The 23,129-nt window shown below is 54.5% G+C and overlaps 1 protein-coding gene across 1 annotated transcript in view; it reads right to left on the minus strand.

Moving 5' to 3' along the window:
• The window catches only part of KCNIP3 (potassium voltage-gated channel interacting protein 3), an 86,073-nt gene that overhangs the window by 59,346 nt on the left and 3,598 nt on the right, over nucleotides 1-23,129 (minus strand). Inside the window, exon 2 of the mRNA XM_039231741.1 lies at nucleotides 13,074-13,239. Coding sequence (XP_039087672.1) covers nucleotides 13,074-13,239 — 166 coding nt within the window. The remainder of the gene's footprint in view (nucleotides 1-13,073; nucleotides 13,240-23,129) is intronic.

Below are 23,129 nucleotides of genomic sequence, written 5' to 3' on the forward strand. Positions count from 1 at the left end.
CCTGGATCAACAGCTCTGGTATAATAGAAATTCAAATACAAGAAATGAACAAATAAGCCACTTGGCTGAAACAGGTTGATGCCTCTTCAGATACATTCTTTGATTTACTTAATACCAACTGGTTGGGTTCGTGGGTACCCTGGTGAAGGAGCATACTTTGATCTCTTGGTATTCTCCTCCTGACAGGTATCACTGTGATCTCTCTGGTCCACCATGTTCTCTCAGGGGTCTTAAATATACGTTCACAGCCATCAGAAGTACATCAGATGGTCTCACCCGGCTTGGAGAAGCAGAAATAAGATGAGCAATGAGATGAACAGCAAAAATGATTCTTCTACAACCTGACATAATCTGTGAGTTTCCCTATGACAAGATCAGAGCTTAACCCTTAGGGTGACGGAGAGTGGCAGTAATATCCAACTGTCTGCTAATCCCTCATGTAGGAAAGGATGACCAAAAGGGGAGAATTGTTAGAGATTAAACAAGAAGGCTGCTGGACGGAGGTGGCTCTAATGCCATGGTGGTTTGTGTAAGCAAATCCAAACCTAAGTCAGAGTCCAGGAAATTTAAGAACAACCAATCACAAACAGCCAACTAGGCTTTCCCCAATAAGGCAACTGCTTAAGCCATGGCCAATCAAATATTTCCTTGCTTTAGTCCTGCACAGTCTTTATAAAACCCGTCCCATAACTTGTGGGGATGAGCACTTGGGTGTTATGTGGAAACTAATTTGACAATAAACTATTTGAAAAAAAAAAACAAAAAAACCCCATCCCATAGTTCCTGTCTGTGGGGCACTCCTAACCATCTCCTGTTAACACTGCCCTGTCCGAATGGAAGTGTGCTCGGATAAACTCTTGAAAATGTTTACTATGCCTCAGTTTACCTTTTACCAGCTATGAGTGCCAGAGATAGTATTCTGTTTAAAGAGGAGTGCCCGGGTAGCTCAGTCGGTTGAGATCAGGTTATGATCTCATGACTCATGGGGTCAAGCCGCACATTGGGCTCACTGCTGTCAGCACAGAGCCTGCTTTGGGTCCTCTGGCCCCCTCTCTGTCTGCCCCTCCCCTGTTCATGTGTGCTCCCTCTCAAGAATAAATAAACATTTAAAAAATAATTGATTAATAAAACAGTGGCAATAAAGCAGGCCTGCTGGGCATTCAGCAATGCCTGCCCAGAGCATCTGACTCCCCAGAGGAACAGAAGTCGGTGGTACAACTGGTGAGGTCGCAGACATTTTACAAGCCTATAAATCTGATAAGATGCGATGATTTCCTCTTCTCTCTGGCGGAGAGGATAACCCCACCAGCGGCTGTCTCGCTGCCCTGGGTCTTTCTTAGCTTCAGTCTAACCAAGAGGTCATATCCCAGTGTGCCTTTTATTTCCACCCTCTCTAAAAATCCCTGTGTTTCTCTCTCTTTTGAATCAGCTTTGTCATTCTGGTTTCCTCATTAAGTACTTCAATAGAACCTTGATACACATTCACTGTCTATTTGTGGAAGAATGATATTTTTAACACAGAGAGAATGATGCTTTGACAATACAAGCCAGCTGTACCCAGCTTTGTCTGTAACCTCAAGTCTTTGCTGCCCCAGTCTGTGGCCCCAGCCCCCTTCCTTGACTCCTGGCCCCTCCCTGCCTCTGCCCCATGCCTTGTCCCTGGGAGCCCCAGCCTGGGCACCTGCTGCAGTGTGGGGCGACAGGGCTCTCCCCCCTCTTGATGTGGACTCCGTGTCTCATATGCAGGGACAAGGGATTAAATATGACTTTTCTTGTTGAGTTTGGGCAGAAGCGCCAATAGCCAAGACCAGCTACGCAGGTCATATTAAGGGACTAGAAAACTGGCTCTGTGGCTCACCCTTCCTCACCCCACTAGGGGGCAGAGAAGGAAAAGGTTGGTGAGGCAGAGAAAGGGACCATCGTTGGAAAGATGGTTGGTGTGCTGTGTCCTCTCTTCCCACAGCAAGGGGGTTTTAGTCCTCTGTCCAATTGAGAGGCTTTGGGGAAGCCTGTTAGGGTCTGGGCATGTGTCCCTGGGGCCTTGTGGGTGTGGATCACACCTGGAAGAGGTCAAGTGATGCCATGGCTACAGTGGCCAGAGGCAGCCAAGGTCAGGAGAGGGAACTGGACACCTGCCCAGTAATGGTCCCTGGAGGCAGGGGTTGCATTTCTGCAGAGCACCTTGGACCCTGTGCAAGAAAGATGGGGGAAACCATCTTCAATGTCCCTTTTCCTCCTGCCTGGAGACGGAAGTCTCAACCATTGGGAGATGAGGTCAAGGGGCATCATGAGCAAAGGAAGGGGGCTGGCATTGGCCTGGCCCCCAGAACCAGGTGGGAAACAAGGTGAAGAAGGAGTGGAGATGCCCAGGACCCCACCTACACTCTGCCTTCCTGCTCCACCTTTATGCCTGAGACAAGTCAGCGGAGGGAGATCCCAAAGCCAATGGGGATCTGGAGCTCTGATATGGGCCAGATAGGATTCCCTGAGCACTTGCTAACACCTAAGAGACGGCCATCGGGTCTGTACAAAATTCCACCCAAGGACAGAGAGGGCCAACTCCACAGGGCAGACTGAAAGGGTCAGAGGTGACAAAGAGCCCCACTTCCTCTGGCTTGTTAGTTGCATTGACGTTGAACATTTGTATTTTAGCAGCATCGCAGCGTCCACACCCAGCCTGCTCTTGGGCTCTTTGCTCCCTGCTCCCAGGCAGCTCCCCCGCACCCCCACTTACTGTGAATCCCAGAACCAGCACCCAGAGCTGGAAGGAGCTCACAAGTAGGCCAGCAAGCTCAAGTCTTTGTGCCTTTTGTTGTTTGTCAGAGGAGGAACCTCAAGCCTAGGGAGGCAGACCTCACCTTCAGGTGACACAGACATGCATCATCTCCCTCCTTTCAAGACAGACTGAGATAGAGAGACACACGGAGGGAGTGAGAAACAGCCCCCACGAGCCTGCAAGTGACTCAACCTTGAAAAAGGTGCATGATGCTCAATAAGCAAGGGGTCCTGTGGACTCTCCTGCTGGCCCTGTGTAGCAGGCACTCTTACACATATCCCCCCGGGACAGATGAGGAGCCAAGGCTGAGTGTGGTCAGGACAGGTTCTCACGATCACTGGCTGGCAAGTAGGGCCAACTGGTAGAAGCAGCTAGTGGGGTCATGGCCGGAGCCTTGGTAACTCCAGGCGCATCCCCCTGCCTCTAAGCCTGGCCCCCAGGTATCTCTCCTCCCAGAGAAGTAACCTTCCACTTGCAAAGTTCCCTCTTCCTCCACAGTGGCTGCCTGGGGTGGGGAAGGTGAGTAGCTGGGAGGCAAGGCGAAGAGGCATCAGGAGCCCAGACAGGGTTTCCATTTCTTTTGTAAAGCTAGCTTGTGGCCCTGGGCTCCCATTGCCTGCAGCAACGTTGACCTGAGTCCCATCACTGAAAGGCCCCTGAGGTCACCACCCCTGCTTTCGACTTGACTCAGCCCTCCATTCCATCTCCCGCTGCAAACCTGTCTTCCTATTCTTACAGATCTATTATTGCTTTTGAGTATTCAAAACCATTATTATTCGACCGACTTTGAAATGATTGATGTGATTGACTATATGTGCAGTTTGGTGTTTTTATTCTTCTTAAAAGATTATCCTTGGACAAGGATTTAGTGCACCAGACTTTGTGCCCAGGCGCTCAGGACAGGGAGAACTAGAGCAGGGTTCAAGCCCAGCCCCCCCTCAGAGAGGGGACAGAGGTCAGGCTTTTCAGCTCAGTCCCACTCAGTGTTGACACATTGCCCCTCAGTGTCTGTGAGCATCTCTGGGCAGCAGAAATATTTTTGATCTTTGGCTAAAAAGCCAACATGTCATGTGTCTACAGTGACACATGTATATGTATTAGGGGTTTAATGTGATATCTCTTCAGAGGACCATGTGATTACTTTAGCCTAACTCCCTTCACATCCCTCCAATCACAGCATAAGACAAAGTGATTCAGAAGCTCCGAGCTGTTGAGAGTCTCTCCTTTCAGGGTCCGGAGCTCCTGACACCACCCTTGCCGGCTCATCTTGCCAAGAAAACGCCAGGTCCCCGCACGCGGGAGCCCCTCGCCCCGTGCCTGCCTCCTGGTCCCCAGGGCTGATCCTGGGGCTTGGTCCCGCTTCGCCCTTAAGCACCCACCATGGGGAAGGGCCAAGTGGAAGTGGCACCTGGCCTGTGGTGCTGTCACTTCCGCATGGGCTCCTCCCCAGGCCCGAGCCTCACAGACCCTTGTATCCCTACCAGAAATTCCAGGTTGCTTGGTATTTATAGATTTTGAAAGATGGCTGTCACTGAGCAAGCACTTTCTTTAATCCTCACTGCAGATGTCACATGTCTTTGACGGAGGAGGAAGGGGCTCTCAGGCAGGGGGAGGGAGGAGGGGAGAGGACAGGGCAATGGGTCAGCGTGTGCAAGGCACGTGGGCTGGCCCCAGAGCTTCCTGCTCCCTCCCAGCCCGGGCTGGAGTCTGTGCACCTTGAGAAGGAAGCCCCCTCCCACCTCCTTTCCCTCCCCAGGCCCTGGCTTGGCACTCGCTGCCTGGAGGTCAGACGGCCGGGTTCCGGGCCAGGGAGTCCCTTCTCGCTCTGCTCTCAGGGCCACCGCCCCCTCTGATGGCCCCTGTGTCATTCAATGCAGGAGCAGTGGTCCTGGGTCCCAACCCTGCTTCTTCCTGCTCCCTTCACCGGCACTGCCAACGCAGCCCTCACCTCGCGCCAGGTTCCCAGAGATGAAGCGGAAGAAGAAGCTGATGATGTCTCCCAGGTGCTTCTTGCAGCCGTGGTGGCACTCCTGCAGCCTCAGAGCAGGCCCTCGGGCCAGGCCAGGGGTCTCACTGTGCCCCGCCACCCCCGGGCCTGGTCCCATCCTGGGGACCCCAGCTCCTGCCCTTGGCTCTGCCTGACTGGCCACAGTGCAAGCTGCCCCCAGCCTGCTCTGTTCTTCCTGCCTGCCTCTCCCCAACCTGGCACTTGGAGCCTTCCTTCTAGAATGCTCTCTCTCTCCCCACTCTAGTCTGTCTCCCCTCTTGGTCTCAACCGGACTCTCAGTGTCTTGGTGTCTCTGGCCTAAACTTCCCTTATCTGCCCTCTGTCCTGTCTCTGCCTCCTGCTCTCTTAGCCTTTCCCAAGACCGGGATCCTGCCCACTCAACCTCAGCCCAGAGCCCCCAGGGGCTGGCAGGTGCTGGCACTGCCAGGGTTAATAATCCTACCTAATCCTACCCCCAGCCTGGCCCCTTCACCTTGTGCCTGGCTCTGGCTCCTCACGACCTGGAGCTCACTCTTTCTGGAGGCAGAAGGGCTCCTGCAGCTTCCTGGGCTGGAAAGGGGGTGAGAGTGGGGGTGGGCATTGCTCCTGAGCTCCCAGCACCAATGGAGGAGGTGCCACTGGTGTGATATTTGGCTCAGGGTGTGATCTTGCTGCAAAGGGGCCTTACTCATGTCCCAAGGCTTCTCTGCAGCCAGAAAGGGAGCAGCCTGCTCCCACCCAATCTTCTGCCTGGTGGGGGGTCGGGGAGGGACAGGGGCCCTGGGCAGAGCTGAGGGATGGGTAGGGCCCTGGCCTTTGGCTATTTCTTGATCACTGATCTCTGCTCACTGACACCAAACCACAGCCCTGTTGGTGCCTCTATAGAGTAGAGAATGGTGAGATGAAAAGGGGTCCCTCTGGTGAGGAAGGTAAAGGAAAACAAGTATGACTAGAGCAGAAACTGCTGACCACCCCCCCACCTCACGTTTGTAGGGCACCTGGTATGTGCTAGGCAGTTTGCTAAAGTCCTTTTGGCCACCAGTGCATTCAGTCATTAAACAACCTTTCAAGGTACATGTGGCCAAGAATGCTACCTCAGTATTCATTCTCCTTAGCTTTTTCACTATAGAATTCAGATTCCATTGGAGGTGGTAATGTGCCCAGCTTAAAAAAACTACCATTCCCCTACCTCCCTTGCAGTCAAGGTGGCTCAGTCATGGCCGATGAAATACACGCATACATCTTCCAGAGATTTCTGTGAGAGTATTGCTTTCCTGATTCAAGCACTACCATTTCCTCCTTCTGCCCAATTTCTCCTTCCTCTTGCCTAGAATGAAGCCGTGATAGCTGGAGCCAAAGCAACCACCTTGTGGCTATAAGGGAAAGGGCAAACAAACAGACAAAAAGCCAGAAAACACAAAGAGCCAGCCCCCCAAGACCTTGATTCTGACACCCCCGAGCTGCTAAACCAGTGCCAGCCACTGGTTAGCCCAGATTTCTCAGATCTCTATCTAAATTAAGCCATTGTTATTGGGGATTCGGTTATATGAAGGTACAGCCGAGTCAAAATATTCCCTCCAAAGTGAAAGACAAACTTGCACCTTGCACTCCCGGCTGGTAAAAGGAAGCTCAGTGTTGAATGGGTTTTCCTGGGTCCCACGGGCAAGTGTGCTGCTCTGGACTGCACACTGTGCTGACAGTAAGCAATGGCTGTGCTGCGGGCCAGGCTGTATACAAGGAGCCTGCATGGGACCCTGCACATTCCCTGGCACACACTGTGTTTAAGACAAGGTAGCAGGCTCTGCAGGGCCAAGGGCAGGCCCCCATAGGAGCATTCCATGCTCTCCCCGGGGTTTCCAGCAAAGCCATGCTTTCTTTGGCAAAGACCTTTTCTTCTGACATGCAGCTGGTGGTTTCCTACTGGGCTCTCATGGACATGGGATGCCTGAGGGACACCAGGTACCATGACCTCAGCTGTCCATCAGGCGCTGGGTATCGACCTCTCGCCCAGCTCAGAGGGCCTGTGTGCGTGTATGCGGCACTCCATCATCACGTGCAGGTGCTATGTCTGAGTGCAGGGTCGGAGGGTCTGGAAGGCCCAGGTTAAGTGTGTAGGAAGTGACTCGGGCCCCCATGGGACCCGCTGTTCTGCCAGCCTCCCATCAATCCACACCAGTGGTCCCTCAGGGAGTCCCTAAGGCCGTCTGAAGAGGAAGAGCGTTCATATGTAATTTCTAGACGGAGCCGTGAGAAGTATGCAGCAACTTGAGGTTGACCTGGTGGCCCACTCAGCAGGGAAGGATGATGGAGAAGGGGAATCTTTTTGGTGGGCAGATTGTTGAATACATCTGCTTTCCCAAACCATCTGGAAGAAGAGATGGCCTGAGCACCATCACTCATGGGCAGTTGCTAACCATTTGTTCATGGGTCAGGGAGGAGAAGGAACAGAGATGGCAGGAAAGGTGACTGTTCTCCAAAGGGCGCCCGCACCTGAGAAGGAGCCCAGTAGTCAGGTAGACAAGATGGCCTGTCAGCCTGTATTCCTCGCTGCCAGCTCTGCTCACCAACAAAGTGCCCTGTGACTAAGATTACTTACGGGTTCAATAAAAGAGCTTCTCATCAGGCTGATGTGGCTACAGCTATTGTCAAGCACCCAGCCTGCCAGCATGGTGACAAGCCAGCCACCGGTTGGCAGGTCTGCTACATTGTGTCCCCTTCATCCTGGCAGGGACAAACCACTCATCGTCTCTGGAGCCAATACCCATTCTGCACCCGGGCCTTCCCTCCTGCCCGCCCCGCTCTGCCAACACCATCACCTGTCACAATGTCCCACACGCCATCATCACTGACCGAGGGACTCATCTGACAGTAAAGAAGTGTGGCCAAAGGCCGGCGCTTGCATGACCCACCGACCTTATCCGGTTCTGCAAGCTCAGGGGCAGCTGGCCTCGCCCAACAGTGGAAGAGCCCACTGAAGGCCTGGTCCCGGCACCTGCCACGAATTGAGGCAGGTCCTGGCACCTGCCACAATCAGATGCTGGGTGTGCCATGAATAAGCTGCTTCTCCGGCAGGATAACGGATCCAGAAGCGAAGGGAAATGCTAATGGTGGGCCCTCGCACCAGCCCTCGACAACCCCCTCGCTGCTTTTTTGCTTCTCACCTCCAATATTTTGGGCCCCAGATTAGACGTTTTAGATCTCAAATCAAGAATGCTTCCTTAAAGGGAACCCCCAGTGGACCTGCTGCACTGAGGCCATCACCTATTTTGAGCCCCCCATGCCGCTGAGACCAACTGACATAGTGGGTGTTGGCTGAGCTGATGATCCTGATCCTCCAGGGGAGAAGGTTCTACAGCTGCACGAGGTGGGGGAGGGGAGCACTAGGTCTCAAATCTAGTGAATTCTCCAGGGGATGTATTAATATTGCCAAATACAGGGATAAAAGTGAGCGGGGTGGTATAGGCAGGATGACCCAGAGCTCAGGCCACCTCAGGAATGGGAGTTTGGATCACTCTGCCAAGGATTCTTACCTGAGGCCTCTGTGTGGTTTATAGACAGTTACAAATTTTCTACGACAACTCCGTGCAAAGGTAGTCTATTTCCCTTTCCCTCAAATCTGGGTTGAGCTGGGGACTTGTTTGGACCAACAACACTCAGTGGAAATGATGCTGTGTGAGTTCTGGAGCCTAGGCCTCAAAAGCTCTCTTGCCTTTTCTGAAGGACAAATGTCATATGTGTGCACGTATAGGAGGACTAGGAGGAACTTAACAGAGGACCAACCAGGAGAAGAAGGGGGGAAATGGTGGGGGAAAGGGAGAGAGGCAAACCATGAGAGACTCTTGAATGCTGACAAAAACTGAGGACTGATGGATGTGGGGGGAGGGGGGGATGGGCATGGAGGAGGGCACTTGTGGGGATGAGCACTGGGTGTTATGTGGAAACTAATTTGACAATAAACTATTTGTAAAAAAAAAAAAAAAAAGCTCTCTTGCCTTTTCTTATTGGAACAGCCCCTGTTAGAGGCCAGCCCCTTGCACACTGAGACCGGGGTGTGGTAAGGAGCCCTGGAGAGGGGGACAGGCACTGAGGCACACATGTGAGCGGAACCTTCCTGGTCCAGCCCAGCCACCAGCTAAACAAAGGCAAGCGAATCATCACAGTCAATGTCATGTGGAGTAGAAGAGCCATCCAGCGGACACCTGCCTTAATGCCTCACCCACAGATGTGAGAGGAAACAAAATGGTGGGATTTGGAGGTATTCTGTTGGGTGACAAAAGGTAACTAAAACATCCCTCTCTCAACTTGGGGTTCGGACTCAGCACACTCTCTCCAGAGAGTTCCTCTTCACCAATCATCTCCCCCCTCAGACTCCAACCACTGAACTCTCCATACCTTGGATGAACGTGAAGGCTTCAAGAGCCATGTGACCAGTTTCCAGATAAATCCTGGCATCTCACCTTGAAACACAATGTTGTGCACGTCTTGGTGTTTCAAACGCATTAAAATTCTGCCAGCGTATATTTATATATCCTTATAGATTACAGACATTTGTTTACCTTTTTGTCCTCAGACTTTTCTACCACCACTCTATTTATCAGGATGCCAGTGGTGGTGGCAGCTTTATGACTTTACATGGGCTTGACGAAAGTCCAGGAGAGGTGGGTACCCAGAGATGGATACAGTGGCTGACGAAGAGATGGGTCTCCACTGCAGGGGAGGGGGCAGGAGCGTGTCCGTTTGCGTGAGGAACGGCTGCACATGTCACATGGGGCATGTGGCTGCCGCTCCAGTGTTCCAAGCAGACGGCGAGGGATGTGGGGGCACTTCCCGGAGTGGCAGGCAGGGCCCTGCCCTCATCACATCCAGGCCTCCTTCTCCGGCCTTCTAGAGTTTCTATGAACTCCCCACCAGTCTAGAGTAAATACCTCTTGGACAAATGGGCCAGCCTGGATCCAGTGGCCTGCTGCCAAGACCCCAGGTTATTCTGTGGGTGGTGTTACTATTACAGTTTTACAGTTGAAGAATCCCAGTCCTACTCCCTCGCAGGGAGCCGCACGTGAGAAGCGGGTCTATTGGGTCGGTAGCCTAGCCAAGCTCCTGGAGAGTCGTTCTGGCATCCTGACCAGAAGGATGTTTAGATGCTGGGGAGACATGCAGAGCGGGTCAGAGTCCCAGAGTCCTCTGGGCACTGAGGACGAGCCCCCAGTATTGGTGAGGGACACACTTTTCAGCCGAGGATGGGGTCTCCTCCATGCTGCCTGCCCTGTGCTCCCCACTCCTGGGCCCACCTCAGATGCTACCACTGAGCTCCCAACTCCATGCGGGAGCCTCCACAGCCCAGGAGGGATGGCCTGGCACAGCGGCAGCTGGCTCAGCCCTTTCCCTCTCGAACCCTGGCCCCTGAGTGCCACCCGCTCCTTGACACGGTTGCCTAAGCCTTAGGCACATCCGTAGATTTTACTGGGCCTTTGTTGTGCGCACCTCCCCCCCAAAGCTGTCCCAGAAATCCATCTCTGATCTGCTTCTTCTGAATGGAAAAACCCCTGACAACAAAGGTGCGGTGTCTCGGCCTCGTGGCCGCCTTCCACAGGCACCTGCCGCTCAGGACATCGCGGCTGGGCGCTGCTGAGCTCAGGGACTGGGCGACACTGAGTGGGACTATTGTTCTCTGCACCCAGGGCCCATGAAGGCTCCTGAAGGGGCAGAAGCATCTTCCCTGCGCACAGTTTAGCATTTCACATGCACACAAAACCCTCAGTGTGACCAACCCAGCCATGCCTTCCTGGAGGGACACACAGAGGGCACATTTGGACTAAGGAGATCGGGTCTGGGAGCCATGCTTAATGGAGACAAGGGGTGCACTGGGGTCTTGGCTCCTCAGTCTGTGAGGGTGGCTGCCACCTTCAGAGATCCCTGATGGTCCCAGAGAGAAAAGACATGGAAGACACACATCAGAGTGGTACCCTGCCTGGGGCACCGAAAGACGCTCCAGGTCAGAAACCTTGCTCAGCCCCTAATACCCTGTGACCTGCTGTGTCATGTGACCTCCCTGAGCTTCAACTGACCCTTTTGTAAAACCGAGGGATCTGCAGGGCCTACCTCGCACAACGAAATAGGATCTTGTTTTTCCAGGCTTCACATACTGTCGGAGTGCCTGGCATGGTATCTGGTAAACCTGTCCATGCAGGGGAATGCACCAGGCTGGGCCTGAGCCATGGATGGTGTCCCGGGCCCTGCTCCGCTCCCCCCCTACACCCGCTCCGCCTCCTGCTCCTGCCCCCCTGCTCACAGCTATGACAAGTCTTCAGCAAATACATCCTGACAGCTCAGCACAAGAATTAACTTGAAAGATCCTGGCCTCCAGAACCTGCCCTGAGCTAAAGGTGGGACGTGTGGGTGTGGCCCTCTAGGCCCCTCTCCTTGTGACCTTGAACACACCAAGCCTGCCTCCAAGCTTGCTTTTCTCCATTGTCACCCGTACTCAGGGGTGCAAAAAGCGTCACTCCAGCCCCATGCTTCATGCCTACAAATTGCAAGTTGGAGATGGCACCCAGCAGGCGCGAAGCCTGGGGGTGAAGAGGGGGTGCTGGATGGAGAGGATCAGGGAAGGAGAGAGACACTGGGGTGCTGGGCTTGTGCTGTGCCAAGAAAAGCCTGGAGGGGGCCCCTGGCTGGCACAGTTAGAACATGAGACTCTTGAACTTGGGGACGGGGGTGGGGGGGTCAGGGGTCATGAGTTTCAGCCCCTCGTTGGGTGTGGAGACTACTTAAAAAAAAAAAAAGGAAAAAATACAAGCTTGGGGTATAAAGCTAGTAGGGCATTTGAACCTCAGGCAACACAAGCTGTGTCAGTGGGAACAGACCGACCCCAGGGGCGCACACAGCTGGCCACACGACAGCGCCCGCAGTGCCCCGCTTCACCTCTGCCCTCAGTTTCTGAGACAACGGAGATGCTTGTGCCCTGTGGCAGAGCAGACAGTTCTGCGACAGTGTGAGCTTCTCATGTGAGTGGTTTGCATGAACTTTCAGTGACTTCATGTTTCTGCCACATGCAAAAATCTATTCCCCCACTGTTGCCCCGAGAAGTTGGGGAGCACACGTGGACCCCACCTGTGTATTCACGTGCACTAGTGCTTCTGTGCAAGGCCTGAGCGCCGAAGGGGTTTGGGGAGTGGGGTTGGGAGCAGATGGCAACAAGCAGCACAGATGGGCAGCAGCTCTGGGGCAGCAGAGGGAGGCCCTGGGCCCGTGCTGGGAGCACCCTGGATGGGTAAAGAACAGGGGCCTGGTAAGTGTCAGCCCCTTCCCCTCACACACTCCATGGAGGTGGCTGCCAGCCGCTTTGCCTGCTGCAGGCCTTGGCCATCCCCTCGCCTCTCCTCCCATCAAGCCTGGGAGCCTGGGGTCATGGTCTGTGCCCATTCTCCTGTCAGAGGGACTGAGGTTCCCTGGAAATCGTGCAGAGAGGGTCCGAGACAACAAACAAGAAAGGCTGCTGGGGTTCAAGTCTGCCCCTTTTGTTAAAGGCAAAGAGGCAGACTCTCCCGCATGCCTTGTGCATGTGATCACACATGTGTGTGTGGGTGTGGGGGTGAGCTGTATGTGTGCACCCACATGTGCATGAGGGGGTTGCACACGCTGTGTGTGGTGGAGGCACAGGTGGGTTGGTCAGTGTGCACAGGTAAGCGTGCGCCGTGCGGTGTGTGTGCCCATCTGTGTGAGAGTATGGGGGCTGCGTGAGGCCACGTCTGCATCTCCTGCTCTGTCACACTCAGCAAACATCAAATATCACCACCAGTGAGTGCGAGGCAGCCGTTTGCTGCATTCCCCTGGGGCTGCCCCAGGTAAAGAGCCAGTCCCGGCCCCTGGGGTGACTGAGCAAGACCGAAGTGGGTCTAGGACCGGGGATTCCTCCTCACCGGGACTCTGCACACATCACTGCCCATCCTTTCTTACAGAGGACTTAGGAAGGATGTGTGAACAGCCCAAGGTTACCCGCTGAGGGCGGGCAGAGCGAGCTGGGCCTGTCAGGCTCTGACGCCTGGCTCTATCCTCCCAGTGACCGTGGTGGCCTACCCCAGCATGGCCCCAATCCTCTGTCCCCCTCCATGGGTCCTGCTTTGAGCGCTGTACCTTGCTTGGATTAATGGGGAAGGGCACGAATGAATGAAAACATCATCTCCCAATCTAGGCAGAGGTCAGGGTCCCAGGGTGGTCTCTGAGCCCTCAGATAGAACGGAGCCCAGAACAGATGCTCCCCCCACCCCCACCCCCACCCCTGCCCTCCTCCCTGCCAGCCCCAGCCCCTACCTGAGCCCTGTGGGGCCGCACTGGACAGGATCCACTTGACCAGGCAGCACCGCATCAGGGCCTGGCGGGTGAGCCGGGGCCTCTGCCACTTGACGCCCTCCTTCTTGCTGAGCGGTGTGCGCCCGGGGTCCCCCAGGAGGCTGCCATCTGACACCTTCATCACTTCCTGCAGCAGGAACAGGCAGAGCAGCCCTGAGCCCTTGCTTACTGAGAGGACCTCCGGGCTGGCCCCGGCTTCCTGGGCAAGGTCAACCTTACTTCCACCAGGGTCTTGACCTCCAGGCGTGCATGCCCAGAGCCCCCAACTCAGCTGGAGAGTTCCCAGGGCACTGTTGGCCCTGCCACTGGTCATCCCCTGCCCAGTTTTCTGCGGCCCCCCTCTCTCCATGAGCTCTCGGCCACTGCAAGCAAGAGGCAGCTTCAGGAACATACAGTGTCCACTAGGAAAGTGGCCCAGATGCTCCAGGATGACGGAATGACATCCAAGGCCATTCTAGGGCTCTGTGCACTGTGTGCCTCCCACGCACAGTCCCCTCCAGCCACACCGACCTGCTCTTTCCCACTCCCACTTCAAGACCCAGCTACCAAGTCACCTCTTCCAGGCAGCCCCCCAGCTTCTAAAACTAAGGGATTGGGTCCATCCTTGTGTTCTAGCTCCATAACATGACTGTGCCATGACAAGTTGCTGAAGGAATCCTGGACGAGGGCAGAGCTGGGGGTTCCCCACCCTGTGCCCTGGCCTGGCATATGGTGGGGCCCCCAGAAGGAGAGAGGTGAGGGTCCACGCTGGCTCATCAGGCCCCCAATCCTGGCACAGGCCTGGTTGCCAGAGACCACAGTCCAAACCCCTCACTGGACTAAAGCCCAGAGACGGGAGTGGATCCATACAGGGTCACACAGCAAAGCTAGGCTTCCTCGCTTGGCTACAGGGCCCCCAGTCTGCTTCACCTTGAGGCAAGCAGAGGCTAAAGGGGGAGCCATGCGATCTCCCCACGAGGGGCCACATCGATGGAGCCCCCTACTCCAAGCTGTGCAACAGTCGAAAGAAGCAACTCGAGCAAGACTGGAGGAATCCTGGAGCGGGGAGCTGTTAGCGGGGTGCTGGAAGTGGGCTCCAGTCAGTGTGGCTCGGGAAAGGGCAGCCTGGGGTCCCAGTGGAGGCTCGTTTCCCTACAACAATATGTGGAGTACTGTCATGCTGGCTCCAAACTGCCCCCTGTCCCCCGCACCCGTGCTGGCAGCAGGGCAGCCTCTCGTGGACCAGACCCAGGGGAGGGTCGTGTGTGGCAAGGGACAGTGGCCACAGTATCCCCTCCGGACATCTAGTTTGCTGCCTTTGTGAGACACCTTCCTGCTTGGGATGGCTATGCCACGGGTGCGGCCTGGCCCAATGGGCCACTCCAAGGGTAGCTCCCAGGTTCACTCTGCCCGTGACGCGTGGCCTGAGTGCCAGCCATGGGAGGAAACGCCCCCGTGTGGGCACTAGTTCCGAGCAGGTGGCCAGGACAATGGCCACGGGGGTGGTAAGTTGGTGATATCCTTCCAGGGTCATGGAATTTCATGCGCGTTACCTTTGGACAGTCCTGAAACGTATGTGGCTCCCCAAATAAACAATGTGCAATTCAGGAAGTTATGCAGACACAGGGCGGCGAACAGCCCCTGCATCAGTCAATTCTCAGGTGTAAAAAGCAGAGACGGACCCAGGCTGATGATAACTAGAAAGGAATCAGCGGTGGCGGGGGCGTGGGGGGGTGTCCCAGGCCAGCCACAGTCCTCCCAGAAAGGACAGAGAGCCAGGCTCGGAAGACAAACCAGAGAGCAAAGAGCAAGCAAAGGGACAGCCAGACCTCAGCCACAGTCCCCCCGGACAAGGCCAGCCAGAGCACATCTGCTACTGCTGAGCACACAGGCCTCTGTTGCTGGCCCTGCTGGCCTAGGGGCACTGGGCCTGGGACCCTCACTGGCCTTGGTGCCGCTGCCCCTAGGGCCTAGAGGCTGCTATGGGGCTTTCTCAGCCGAGTCACCAGTTCAAGGTCAAGAGTAGAGAAATCTGACTGTCCAGCCCAGGTCAGGTGCCTAATCTCTGGCTGCAAGAGGAGCCAGGAAAGCAAACATCAGGACTTTAAGCGTCTCTGGTGTCCTCGGCAGGGGCTTTCCTGAACAAGAGGTAGAAGAAAGTCCCCACAGATATCCCCTAAACTGTGGAGTTTGTGCAGGCTTCAGTTAAGCAGAACCCTCCAGCACTGGGTTGGCTCGTGGCTCCATGAAGCCTGTTCGTATTTAGGGCTGGACAGTTTGCCTCCTTTTGGTGAAGTGGCCACCTAGACAGGGTGATGTCCACACCCCTTATCCTCATTTCCAGAACCTTTCCAGTTGTGAGCACCCTGTCTGTCTTCACGCTCCAAGCCACCTCCCGACCACCCACGCTCAGCAACGCCCCCCCCACATTCCTTCCCTTGTCCAAGACTTGCCCTGGCACTGAGGGGGTCTGTGGTGCCCAGAGCCACAGCAAGGGTGAGCACACATCCTGGCGGGGCAGAAAGAGGGCGTGACAGGGGTGCCGAGCAGTCTCCAGGTGCCCGCGATGCCGCAGAAGGCCGCGTGTATGCACAAGCACACATGTACATGCACACGTTCAAGTACACACAGGTCCTGCCCAGGCTGTGTCAGAGAGGCATCCTCTCCATTATTCATGATCTTATTCAGGAGAGAAATGGCCTTAATGAATAAAGTCTTTATTTCAGTCGGGGGGGCGGGGGGGCGGGGGGCGGAGAGATTAGCAGCTGGTGCTTGGTTACTTCATGAATTCTTTGCTGTAGACTTCACAGCTGGGGTCAGTGGAGAATGTCAGGAGGAAAAACCACAGTGAGGGTGTCAGAGCCTCTGTTGGGACCAGAAGCTACCTGCTGGGACCCCTTCTATCTCAGGACTGTGCTGGTGCTGGCCGGCAGGGGTCGTCCTCGGGGAGCCCTCTGCTGGTGGTGGGGATTCTGTCCTGCAGCCTAGGCCTTAACTAATGTAGGGGAGACGCAGCTGGGGGCCCAGGGTTCTGTCCTGCAGGGAAGGCTGGGAGGGCCACAGGAGGGCTGCGACCTCCTTTTGTGCATTTCATTCTGGGCCTCAATGTCTTGCACTCTTATTTTAAAGACGAAGATGGGGCACCTGGATGACTCAGTCGGTTAAGCGTCTGACTTCGGCTCAGGGCATGATCTCATGGTTTGTGGGTTCGAGCCCCATGTCGGGCTCTGTGCTGACAGCTTGGAGCCTGGAGCCTGCTTCAGATTCTGTGTCTCATTCTCTCTCTCCACCTTGTCATTTCTCTCTCTGTCTCTCAAAAAAATAAATAAATGTAAAAACAAAAATTTAAAAACGAGGAAACTGGGGCACCTGGGTGGCTCTGTCAGTTCAGCGTCTGACTTTGGTTCAGGTCATGATCTCATGGTTTGTGGGTTCGAGACCCTCATTGGGCTCTATGCTGTCAGCACAGAGCCTGCTTGGATCCTCTGTTTCCCCCTCTCTCTGCCTCCCCTGCTTGCATGCCCTCTCTCTCTCTCTCCTCAAAAATAAACATTTTTTTTTTAAACAAAAATAAAGATGAAGAAACTAAGTCCAGCAGAAGTCTGGGGGCATGCCAGGGTCACTCTGTCCTTGTGGTGCCTTGGTTCCAAACTTCAGGTGGTACTGGCCACAGGCTGTACTGCTTAGGCTTCCTGGGGCTGGGCCTGGAGAGGCCTTGGAAGCTGGGGAGGGGGTCCCAAGCCGCCTAACCATCAGAGTACCATGAATGTCCTGATGCCCTCCCGGGCTGAGGAGCCCCAGAGTGTGTGTTCTCTCTGCTGCAGAGAGTTGGGGAGAAGAGTGACAGGAGCCCTGTGCCTGAGGCTGTGCCCTGAGCCCTGCCTAGGAGGGCAGGAGCCCTATGACGGCCTCCCTCTGTGAAGTGGCTGAGGGGTCTTCACAAGGACGAGAGGAGGGGCCCACAGTGACTGAGAGAGGGTCCGGCCACAGGCCGCGGACTTGGCCCGTCAGACCTTGGGGGAGGGCAGGAGGAGGGACAAATGACCCGAGTGACCACAGGCCATCCTCATGAATCTTTGACACCGGTCTGGGAGAGGGTCTGACTGGGCTGTCAGGAAAGTTAATGGCCACTCTGGAATTTGGCAGCTCTCAGGCATGAAGGGAGGGAGCCCTGAGAGGTGACATATTAACACTCTTAGCCCCAAGCTGCCACTGTTCTAAGAGGTGACAGAATTGAGGAGAGCTGAGTCAGTGAGGAAACTCCAACACAAATTCAATCCCCTCCCATCCCTGCTAAAGACCCCCACCCCCACCCCCCGTGGCTTCCACTGCATTCCACATAAAACCCCAGTGCCTTGGTCCTGCCTCCAAAGCCCTACTCAGTTGAGTCCTGTCTGCCCCTGGACAGCCTGTCTCATCTGCCCACCGCCAGCCTCACCCTGCTCTGCGCTCTTTACACATACGGGACAAGTTCGCACACCACCTTTGCACTGCTGGCTCCTCCACCTGCACCTTCTACCCAGGGCCTCTCCACATTATTTCTCACAACCACACGTGATTCTTCATGATCTCAGTAAAGTTTCAGTTGAAAAATACTGTCACACTCACAAAAAAAACAGTATTAAAGGGGCGCCTGGGTGGCTCAGTCGGTTGGGCTTCTGACTAGCTCGGGTCATGATCTCAGTTCGTGAGTTTGAGCCCCACGTCGGGCACTGTGCTGACAGCTCAGAGCCTGGAGTCTGCTTCAGATTCTGTGTCTCCCTGTCTCTCTGCTCTTCCCCTGCTTGTGTTCTGTCTCTCTCACAAATAAACATTAAAAAAATTTTTAAAGAGTATTAAATATAAATATTTATACATGTTTAAATATATATATTTACATACACATACACCAAAAGCTCAAGAAATATTCACAAAAGACTGGGTAAAAGTCCCCTGATGCTCCTCATAATTCACATGAGAATTTCTCTCTTCCCACTCCTGCTTGATCCTGGCATCATTTCAACACAGGACAGAGCCATCCCTCCATCCTCCATGGGCCTCAAGGGGTGGCCAGGGTGGGGAGACAGGGACCAATGAAGCCAGAAGATCTGGGCCCCGAGGTCACACAGAGTCCCCAGTGGCACATGTGGGTGTTACGGACCACATCCCGGGAATGGCCCTGGGGACCTCTACCTAATCTGAAGCCTGCAGGGTCCCTCAAGGGCAGAGGCCACAGGTGGGCAGGGCTGTTCCCTGACACCCTTCGCTGAGACTCACAGCTCCTGTCCAGCCAGATGGGTCAGGGGCAGGTCTTAGCCCACCTCCAAGTCCAAGTCTGTGAAGAGCAAGGGAGGGACAGAAAGGACATCAAGCTGGCCACATGCCTGCTCTGGGCCAGGCACTGGGTTTGGGTAGAGACACTTATTTGATGCTCACAGCAACCTAGTGAGGTTCCTTAGACCCTCCTCCAAATCACCCCCCTGAAGCCCAAGTCCCATAACAGGCTCTTTCTCACACCCTCTTACCAAGCTTGCCTGGTTCCCTGCGGGGGGTGTGCTCTTTCACTCAAGGTCAATGAGGAGTCAACCTAATGGTTCAACGCCAGGGGTATCCTGGTGGCTCTGGCTGGAGGTCATGGGTTCCAGGGGGTGGGTCTGTGCCACTGGGCACCTGGGAGATGCTTCCATCTGGTTTGGGAGATGATTCGACTCTGGGTGTCCAGACCGCCCCTCTACCTCTACCTCCTCTTTTATAGGGATGGGGTGTGGCTGCAGCCGAGAGTCTCAGCAGGCTGAGGGGATTGGTGGGGGCAGAGAGTGGAATTTAATACTGTTGTTTCATTTTCACATCATTGTTATGGTCACCTTCTACTCCGTCAACAGCTACCCTCTTTGCATTTACAATAATGATTTTTAAAGATTCCCCTTAAGGGGAGCCTGGATGGCTCAGTTGGTTGAGCATCTGAATTCAGCTCAGGTCATGACCTTGCAGTTCATGGCTTCAAGCTCCGCATCAGACTCTGTGCTCACAGCTCAGAGCCTGGAGCCTGCTTTGGATTCTGTGTCTCCCCCTCTCTCTGTACCTCCCCACCTCATGCTGTCTCTGTCTCTCTCTTTGTCAAAAATAAACATTAAAAAAATTCTTAAGTAAATGAAAAGTCCCCTCATGACGAGTTTATTAGAATTGAAAATGTGAGTTAATTTAAAGAAAAAATGAAAAACAATAACAGATTGTGGAAGATAAGGTAAAGTCAGTGAAAGCAGAGTATCAACAGCTAGGAAACTTAGAGACTGAGGGCCCTGCTCAATGAAGCCAGGCTGAGCTGTCCCAGTAAGTGCCCACCAGCTTGCATGTGACTATTGAGAACTTGAAATATGGCCAGTGCAAACTGACATATGCCATCAGTGCAAATACACACTGGATTCAAAGCCTAACTTAGAAGATGTAAAATAGGGACGCCTGGGTGGCTCAGTCAGTTAAGCGTCCAGCTCTTGATTTCTGCTCAGGTCATGATCTCACGGTTCATGGGTTTGAGCCTTGCATCCGGCTCTGCTCTGACAGTGCACAGTTTGGTTGTGATTCTCTCTCTCCGCCCCTTCTCTGTGGCATGTGCGTGCACACACACACACACACTCTCTCTCTCTCTCTCCATTTTAAAATAATAATTTTATATTAATTATATATAGAAATGATAATATTTACACTGGGTTAAATAAAATATATTATTAAAAATAATTATACTTTAAAAAAAAAGCTTTCTTTAATGTGCCAACCTGAACATTTAACATGACACCTGTGGCTCACACTACATTTCTCTTGTCTAGCACATTCTAGATGGTTCTCAGACCTGCTTTGGGATAGCCTCCTCCTGCCAGTGCCTACTGTGACCCTAACTCCTGTGTCCTTCTCAAGTCCCAGCTAGGGTCGGTCAGACTTGTTTCAGAGAGGTAGCCCAGTGGAGTATGGAGGAAGGCTGAGGGATAATAAAGGAGGAGGTCAACTTGGGGGGCTGCCCAAGTCCAGGGGAAGAAGAGGGGGTGCTGAGCCAGGCCCAGGCAGTGGAATGGGTGATGGGGATATTAGTGGGTATTTAGGATCTGCTGTAGATGTGGATGGGCGGGGAGGGGGAGAGGCCAGGTGAGTCCTCAGTAACTATGACACCTGTCACCACGGAGACAAAAAGGCAGACCGACCCTCATGCCTTCCAGCTGCCCCAGAGGGACGTCTGGACTCTCCACTCGGAACACCATCATCTGAGAGTTTTCACTGCACCACAGAGAGGGGCCAGATCATTGTAAACAAACTATGAGGACCTGGGCTGGCACATCCCACCTGTGACTGCCCACTCCCTGTGGGCAGCTGCCCTGCTCACTGCCCCCCACACAGTGGGCACAGTGTTGGGGGGGGGGACGGCCCATCGGTTAAGCCCCTAGGGGTGCACCGAGGTGAGACCTTAGAGCAGCTACTTCTGTCTCTGGTTCTTGTCAGCTAGGCTCCAGAGCACCCCCAAAGTGAAGCCCAGAGGCGGCGTGGCAGAGGTTACCCGTGGGCATGTGGCAGCACGTTGGGGGTGGGGGCTGCATGACTGGAGGCCCTGGAGGGTCCTGGCAAACCCGAGTGAAAACATTCAGGCTCCCTTCCTCACAGGTAATGCCCTACAAGTAAATGCACAGACAAAAGGCAGAGCCGATTTCTCCCAAATATTTGCAGACATTTATGGATGAGAAATAACATGAATGGTTGCATAAGGAGCACCAGGGCGCACCGGCTGCTGGCTTAGAAGGCACACTTAGCTAGGGAGGGGGATTTCAGGGAGGTTCACGTCATTTCAGTCCACCAAGTACAGTGGGAAGAGGTCTGCAGTCAGCCAGACAGGGACTTGAATCCCAGGTCCTCACCTCCTGGCTGGGCAACCCTGGACAAAGGACTTGACCATGCTGGGCCTCAGTTTCCTCGTCAGTAAAATAGGGATAATAATGTGCCTTTATAGGACCTTGGGGAAGGTTAAATGAGATGACATACACAAAGCCCTGGCAGGAGCTCAATTATCGATATTCTTCATCCTTCTGATGCTGAATAAGGTCTGCTGCCCAGAGCAAGGGGCAGGGCCAAGCGATGGCCCAGTGACGTCCAGGAGATCCAACTTGGCTCTGCCCAGCTGCTGGCCATCAGAATCACCTAGCAGCTTCCCCCACATCTGGTTGCCTGGGGGCTGCATTATTTGATTCAGTGGCACCTGACCTGCTCTATTTTATTTTATTTTAAGTTTATTTATTTTGAGAGAGACCGTGCCAGTGGGGGAGGGGCAGAGAGAGAGAGAGAGAGGGAGCAGTAGAAGATCCCAAGCAGGTTCTGTGCTCTCAGCACAGAGCCTGATGTGGGGCTCAAACCCACAAACGGTGAGATCGTGAGTGAGCTGAAACCTAGAATCCGATGCTTCAGCTTAACCAACCGAGCCATCCAGGCGCCCCTGGGCTGCTCTATTTTTATAAAGCTCCTCAGTAGATCTGAAAGTGTGGCTAAGAGGGCTCATCCCACCAAATTGGAAGTTCTAGACCTTGTCTGTTGGGAGGAAGGACTCTCAGGTTCTCAGTCTTCCTCCCCCCCCTCCCTCCTAGGAAGGCTGCCTCAGGGCTGGAGTCTGGGCCAGCCAGGGATACACAGAGCTGCTCAGATATGGGGCTGCTTGCCCCCCGCCCCTAACTTTGTCCTGGGGACAGCAGCGCAGGCGGCTCACTGAGCAACCACTCTTCATTGCTTGCTTGCTCTATTTCCATCACTTGGGACAGATGGCAGGAAATGGCGGTGGGCGTCGTGTCGTGCGGGCCCCGGGGATTTGGGGTGGGGAGGCTTTGGGGAGCCTCAATTCTCCACCCACCCCTGGGTACCTACAGATGCAGGCCAGGCAGCTAGATTCTGAGTGGGGAGCTGAGACTATCCTGAGTCCCTGCCAACACTTGCACATGCACAGAGGACTGTGGCAGGGGAGGGGAGGAGAGGGCTGGGTCGTCCCTGCCCTTCCTCTGATGGCTGCCACCTGGGCTAAGACACAAGCTCCCCACCTGGCCCTTGCTGTGTAGGCAATGAGGGTGTCTCATTAACCCAGGGGTGAACTTCATTCTGACAGCATTCTCCTGCTGGAGCGCCCTCCCCAGCCTCTACTCAGTAATCAGAAAATAGTAGCATTGACACTCCAACCACTTATGGAGCTCTTGCTATATTCCCGGCCTGTGCTAAACAGGCTGGTGTTGGATCTCACTTCTCTAGGAGGTGGATGATATTTCCCCCAGGAAGATGAGGAGACCATGGCACAGAGGAGCTAACCAACTTGTCCAAGGACACACAGCTAGTGACGAAGGGGCTGGGTGTGAGCCCAGATCTTCCTGACGCAGAGCCAGGTTAACAGCTGACAAGGTGCAGACACGTTATCTCCCCAGGCCACCATCCTCTCGTGGCCAGGGCCCTTCGAATACCAAATAGTGGAGATGGAGCTCCGTTCTGCAGCAAGCCAGCGGGCATACGTGTGTACATATGGGATGGTGCGTGAGATCCGCCTCCTGGCACTTTGCTAATGTCCGCCACCTCTACTCCCAGCCCCCACTGGTCAGCACAAGGTACTGACCTCAGGGGAGGTCCCGGCACAGTGAGTGTATCTAAGGCCCAAATGGGGAGACAACCTCAGAGAGAGGATGGACCCTGCCCAAGCTCACAGGGTCAACGGGGTGGAGTTGGGGACAGAACCTGAGGGTCACTGCTCAGAGTGCCCATATTGAGAGAGGATCTTAAAACAGAGTTAGGGTGGGCTGGGCACAGGGGTAGCATTGGTTTACCCCTTGCTTGCCCTGGAGGCATGTGCTGGAGGAGGGGAAGGGCGGGCGGAGCTGGAGATGAGGCCACTGAAGACCAGTGGCTGCTTTCCCTAGCTGAGCACCACACAGGCCCAAGCCTATGGGGTAGGGGGGCTGCTGGGCAGAGACCTGAGGCAGGAGACCAGAGATGAGAGGCTGGGCCACCTGGGAGGTGGGACTGGCCTCCTCTCGGCTGTCCTGCCAAAGCTCA

This window comes from Hyaena hyaena, unplaced genomic scaffold, assembly GCF_003009895.1.
Source record: "Hyaena hyaena isolate Hyena2069 unplaced genomic scaffold, ASM300989v1 scaffold_57, whole genome shotgun sequence".
In the NCBI taxonomy this organism is placed as follows: Eukaryota; Metazoa; Chordata; class Mammalia; order Carnivora; family Hyaenidae; genus Hyaena; species Hyaena hyaena.